At 34.6% G+C, this 6,688-nt stretch overlaps 1 protein-coding gene across 1 annotated transcript; it reads right to left on the reverse strand.

Annotated features, from left to right (window-relative positions):
- Positions 1 to 493: 493 nt before the first annotated feature.
- LOC114823850 (cellulose synthase-like protein E1) lies at positions 494 to 6,208 on the reverse strand. The gene is made up of 8 exons (XM_029099401.2): positions 5,833 to 6,208; positions 4,535 to 4,856; positions 2,960 to 3,100; positions 2,565 to 2,696; positions 2,120 to 2,332; positions 1,778 to 2,005; positions 1,307 to 1,654; positions 494 to 1,222 (listed from the first exon to the last, which is right to left on the reverse strand). The coding sequence occupies exons 1-8, from the start codon at positions 6,102 to 6,104 to the stop codon at positions 668 to 670; spliced, it is 2,211 nt and encodes a 736-aa protein (XP_028955234.2). The 5' UTR covers positions 6,105 to 6,208; the 3' UTR covers positions 494 to 667.
- Between the last annotated feature and the right edge of the window lie 480 nt (positions 6,209 to 6,688).

Genomic DNA, 6,688 nt, shown 5'->3' on the forward strand with positions numbered 1-6,688 from the left:
AGTTTTCCTCCTGCACAACGCACAATCTTTGTATTGATCAGAATTAGGCAACACAATCTGCAAAACCTCTAGCTCATGCCCCTCTGACATATCCTCGCCTAGTTAATGATGCGTATAAACTCCATTTCAGATAGTCCTAATTGCCTCAGTCTTTGCAATCCTCTGAATTTCGGATCAAACCATGTTTTTTGTAAGTTCATCATTCTAGTGTAGTCCGTCTCATGGCTTCAATAATTCTGAAAGCATTCTTGGCTTCAAAGGCACAAGAAAATGCTAGACTAGTATAACCACCTGAAAGAGTAGCAAGTAAACGGCATACTTAATGATTTGATAGTAGCTTAATATTTCTAATGAGTTTAAGATAGATGATTAACTTGGTATTCCCGGGATTACACGCTGCGTAGTCTTTTATATGAACATATTGTAATACTATGGTACCAAACTCATAATTTTCAGAATAGCATAGGGAAATGGCATGGAGCAAGCCATGGAGTAAGCAAAATGATGAACAATCACATTTCTTTTTCTTTGGTTGAAATAGGAATTAAATCACATAATATCTCATTAAGGTAGAGTTTAGGAAGTCATCTTAAGCCCTGAAATCCTCATGGTAGGCCCTCAATCGGGGGTAATAACAATTTCGAATGGTTCTAATAGCACATTTCTTCTAATATAAATATTGGAAACAGATACAAGCAGATACTGCAAATGCCATTGATTTAAAAGCTACAGAGCTTGGCAGCTTTCCCTTGTCCTTCCTTAGGTAAAGAGCCTGGTATAATGGTAGGTTGAGAAGAACTAAAACCCCACACAGAAGAATTTGCAAAGGCATTTTCTCATAAGCTTCTGCTATTCCTTCTCCAGAGATTGCTTTGTTTAAAAACCCAAGGAAGCAGTACAAATTGAGAATTGCTAGTGTTGCAAGTATGGTAAACATTGGCGACGAATCTCCAAATTCCATAACCTCTTTCTTGTATCGTTCTGACACATCTTCGTCATCCACCTTAGATGTTAATATGAATGCTGTATCAGAATATCCAAGCGAGTTTAAAATGGTGTCAATGAAGGCAAATAGGTAGGAACTTGTTCTCTTGTAAAGCCACATTCGTTGATCGTTCCACCAACCTAAGATTGTGCCACCACACCCCAAAAACTCAACAAAACTCCAAGTGTACTTCGAAATTATCACGTATGCAAATGGTATGAACCAAGGGCTCGAGACCTAAGTCCAGAAAGCAAAACCCTTACTATAAACATTGAGTTAGTTGCAAAAGAAAATATGTATATTTTGACACAAAAACAGTACCTGTGGAAATAAGGAAATGCCTTTGAGGAGGTAAAGGGAAGGGACAATCGAATAAAATAACGTTGCCAAGGAATTCGAACACCAGAAGGAGAAGCAACAATATCCAAGTTGAAGACCAAAGCTAATTTTTCCATGTGCATACCATGCAGGGCTGTATTTAGTAAACAAAATCTGGAAATCGCCTTCTGTCCATCTCTTATGCTGCACAAGCGTCTGAGTTAGCGTAGTTGGGGCTACTCCTAAGAAAGCTTTCCTTGTGGGATTGCAATACACTGATTTCCAACCATGGCATTGGATTGATAGCCCTGTGATCACATCTTCTACCGGACATCCATATTTCAATCCCATCTGCAAATTATAGACATTCGTCAAGTTCAAATTAGTGTGCAGTTGTGTGTGTGTGTGTGTGTGTGTTTGTGTGTGTGTGTGTGTGTGTGTGTGTGTGTGAGAGAGAGAGAGAGAGAGAGAGACCTCTTTTCCCCATTGAGTGTTCTCTTCAAATGTACAGCTTGCAAGACTTCTTGAATTTTCTTCTAATTCATGAATTCTACTTTCTTCTCTTTGTCCGCTGATCTCCCTTTTCATATCAAACTTGGATCCCTTGATAAACTTTCTCCCACAAAGAGTCTCTCTTCTGTGAAAGCATCCAGTTCCGACATACAGAGTGCCGCCATAACCATCCATGCCATGGAATTCCACCTTCAATCCCCACTCCAACATGTCAATTATAAAGATTAGAATAACTTAAAATAAAACTTTTCAATTAAATAAGTTCAATTCTACAGTCTTGTAACTCTATTAACATCTACTCACCTCGAAGATTACACGTAAAGTATTGCCATACAAATCATTTTTAGTTATATTTTCAAAATTCTGTGGGAACTGTACGAAGGCAACCTCTTGGCCTTCTTCTTCATCCATTAAGAAACAAAGCGCATCACGTATGGCCATGGAATTGTTCGAATACATATCGCAGTCTACATTAAGAATGACCTGCCCATTGCTAATGTTTGAAGATACCCTAATCTGCATTAATGTTAAGGATCACATAACAAACAGTGAATGATTATTATATCAACAAACAAGCTAATATTTGATGGTTTCGGAAGCACCATTTTTACCTCTTTAAGGGCGATCCGAAGCCAACAAGGCTCCCCGCTTTGCGAGAGTTGGCCAGGAATGTTTATCGCTTTTATTGTCTTTTGTTAAAAAAAATTTATAAAAAATTACCGAATAGATGTAAGTTTATAATTATTACCAGAGCATTCATAGCGCCAGCTTTGAAGTTATGGTGATGCTGAGGCCTTTTCTCCCGAGCTAAATACACTAAAGTTGGCAATACACACCCTTCAACATCTCTTGAATTAGGGTTTCTCCCATCGATTAGAATCTGGAAAAAGAGTTTAATTATTACACATCAAATATCAGACAGCAGTGGAAAAGTTTGACTTTTTTTTACCACGTACGATCATGAGAAAAGACATTAAATACTTGGAGCAAATGGAAGACTTGTCACAAAATCAAGCACATTAAAGTTCTAAGATTCATACAGCGACCCATTTAATGAGATAAGACTCTGTTGTTGTTTACTATGACCCTGAATTGCATTTTTAATTTAAAAGAGATGATTTGAATATCAAATTAGTTTCATACTCGAAGAATGGTGTCATGGTCACGTCTAGATGAATTTGGATCCCACTGAGAAAAGCCTTTGCATTTTGATCGTTCTTTTTCTGAAATTCTGCCTAGCTTCACTGCATTTTGGATTTGATTCTCCATTTCTTTGTATAATTTCTGTAGCAAAAAAAAAAAATCAGAAAACAGGTATCAGATCATCGGTGAACTAATCATTATATATTGGGCTGCACTGCCCAAACTTATGTTTTTTACCGTTAATATTTACTTTGAAAGTGTGCACCTCCATGTGTTGTGTGTGTGTGTATTTTTTAAATTGTTATTAACACTAAAAAAATCTAATTATATACTCTAAACTTTCTATATTTAAAAATACAAATACTCTTAGAGCAACTTTACTCTATTCAGTTGTCAATGGAAATAGACAATTTTATCCGCCAATACCTAAAAACCCCTCTCCACCCCAGCCCAAAAAGTCGGGCTACATGTGGGCCCATCCATTTTGGACCAAGCAATCAGTCGGGGATAGCCCGTGTGTGTGCCTAAGTCTATTTGACGTCAAGCTGATGTTAGCCACATTTATATTCGTTAAGTCAATAATTGCCTTTGTCCAATTGTCTCGACAATTATTGCCTTAACGGGGGTGTAATTGCTCTTATAAAATGTGCAAGATTAAAATTTTAAAGTGTCAATAGTAATTCTCTTTCTAAACATATAAACAATATTAAAAAAGAATCGCCAAAACACAGTAAGAAAATACAAAGCACTTACATTTGTTTACCACGTTTTGTATTGCTAGCTGCACTTTGATTTATTTTTTCTAATTTAGGCCTACTTCCAACTTCACCTAATTTTATTAAGATGCACACATACAAATAATTTAGTGAATAAAATGTGTAAATTAAAAAAAAAAATGTGTATAAATTTGAACATTATTATCTCAATCATACCCATAGGCAAATGTTCCAAATACACATGAAAATTTTTCCTTGTGGTCAATGACCAAAATGATGACTCGAAAATTGTCAAAAGACTCATAGCTGATTTTTTTTTTTTTTTTTTTTTTTTTATAAAGCGGTATGTTATTAAAAACAAAAAAAAACAAAAAAACAAAAAAAAATCCTAATTTACAAAAAGATATATTTTGGTGTAAAAGAAAGGCTTATTGCGAATTGAGTAGTGCTAAGTAGATCATATTTTTAAATCAAATTTACAATCATATGATGTTTCATAAATAATCCAATCACCAACAAACACGTTATATAAATTATAAAATATACTTTAAAGAGTTGGTATCCCTAACATTACCTTACTAATTTATATTCAATTAATAGAATCCCACACACAGAGCTTTCACAACTAATACTGATGATACCCATAATGATGCTTGCCCATTTTGTGAAAACAACAAGTAAACGTGAGAAAACCCATAACCAATGCTTGCCCTTTTGAGAAAAGCAAAAAATAAACATGATCGGTTGACGGACTTTGTCTTTATCATTTACGTTTCTTCTAAGCTTTTAGAACCGTCACGAATATTATAAAGTTATACAAAATTCTGAATTTGATCCAATACAGAAAATCTTTGTGTACCTTAATAACCCAGAAATCTTCGGCCTGATGATGATCAATTGCATCAGCAGCTACTGTGACAAAATAAGCAGCAGGTGACCTTGGCTCCACTCTGTACCTCTTGCAATATGGTATCCAATGCTTTGCAAATTCAGCGGCCTCCAAGAGAGCATAGTATGTAAGTTCCGACCCGCCATCATCGGACAGATAGACGCTCAGCTTCTCCGGCGGGTAATCATAAGCCATCACTGACAAAACCGTGTTAATCACCATCATTGGTGGCTCCATGGTTGCGTCCGCTGTGCACACAAATACATCCACTCCCGGCAACTCATTTTCATATCTGTTCATGTAACTCCAATATGTCATCAGGTCAAATTTTAGGAAGGAAAAATTAGTATTCGATTCCTAGTTACTAATGTTCATTGATTGAGACCTTATTAGTTTTCAAATTTTGATTAGAGTCCCTAGCATTAATGTGATAATGAATTTACATGTTTATTACATATTTTTTAAAATAAAAATTAGTAATTGATTTAGAGTTTTAGTACTCACACCTGTATTAAACTCCTAATTAATTTTCAATTCAAACATTTTCAAAAAAAAAAAATTTTAATTAGAATAAGTTTGTACCCATTAGTTTTTTATGAAAGGATTCTCAATTTTTAAATCTTAAATGTACCCATTCATATAATTTTCAATTTTTTTAATCTTAAATGTACCCATTATTAAATATACAAATTTGTTATATGTAAAATGTACCATTTTTTTAATATAAAATGTACAAATTTTTTATACAAAAAGTACCCAATTTTTTTAATACAAAATCCATTTTTAAACTTATATGGGTACATTTTTTTTCCGTTGATTTGAGAATGTATCTATGTCAAGTTTAATCGAATAAATTTACTAATGTTATTAAGCCTAATATCTTCATTTTTTCTGTGTTTTGAATAATGTATCCATGTTTTGGTACAATAATTTTTTTTTGTTAATTTTGATGAATGTACCCATATTTATATATATACACACACACATAAAATAATAGAGAGTATAATTTATATTTTATTTTTTTTAATCCCGGAAATTATGGTTTATATTTAAAATCTCATTAATATAAACAAATACTAATTATTTTTAATTTAAAAAATATTACTTACACTATTACTTTAATGTTAGAGACTTCGATCAAAAACTAAAAACATACAAGATTTCAATCAAAGAGTATTAATAGTTGGGAACCGAATCCAAAATGTCCCTTTTATGAACCACAGTTGTCCAATAACAAATAACAAACTAACATGAAGTAATTGATATACCTTTGAGAAAGCCTGTCTTTGAAGGTGTGCCTATACACACGGTTCCATCGGCAGGCATGAGTGAGGAGCCAGTAAAAACCAAACCATATCTCAGCACCCAAAAGTCCAATCCAAGCAAACCTTCCATCTTCTCCTTCTTTTGGTATGTGACAGAATCTATAAATCCAAATCAAACATATTCCTGCAAAATTAGATGCTGCAAAAACCCTATACAGGACTGTTCCCTTGGCTCTCCTCGTCTCGTACAATGGTATGTACCCTTCACTTCCCATCTAGTTCAGACTCTCTCTCAGCTCAGCGCTCTCTCTCTTTCTATCCTAAATAATAGATAAGGACATGTATGGTTACATATATTTGTAAGCTACAGCCTAACATTAATTATTGACAATTTTATCCATATGATGTGACTTCCACCAATGGCAGATTGGATATTAGATTAGCACAAGGGACCTGACTTCTCTGCCCTCCCAGTTCTCATACACTCTCATCCCCTCCTATTTTGTGCGGTCACTATTACGCCACATCAATATTTTATATTAATTTTTTTTATAGAGATAATAAGACAAAAAACAATAATGATATAAAATGTTGACGTGGCTTAATCGTGACCGCACAAATAGGAGAGGATGGGAGTGTATGGGAACTGGGAGGGCAGAGAAGCCAGGTGCACTTATCGGAATATTCAGTTTTTAATGCTATTGTATTCAGTGCACTGAGCATTCTACTATGGACAGAGGTAGATTGTGTTTGAGTGGAAATTTAATATTCGGCTTAGTGAGAGTGGAGGCTCAAGAACACAAAAAAGGCAAAGGGAGAATTGGGCTCGGACAAGTTGACAGCCCAGAAGGAATAAAAA

Source organism: Malus domestica, chromosome 03 (genome assembly GCF_042453785.1).
Source record: "Malus domestica chromosome 03, GDT2T_hap1".
Lineage (NCBI taxonomy): Eukaryota > Viridiplantae > Streptophyta > Magnoliopsida > Rosales > Rosaceae > Malus > Malus domestica.

Coding starts and splice junctions, on each gene's coding strand:
- LOC114823850 (XM_029099401.2), bottom strand. CDS start 6,104: ATGGGAAGTGAAGGGTACATACCATTGTACGAGACGAGGAGAGCCAAG. Junction 2,697..2,959: donor ACCATGACACCATTCTTCGA/GTATGAAACTAA, acceptor CTCTTTTTCCAG/ATTCTAATCGATGGGAGAAA. Junction 2,333..2,564: donor CTGGCGCTATGAATGCTCTG/GTAATAATTATA, acceptor ACATTAATGCAG/ATTAGGGTATCTTCAAACAT.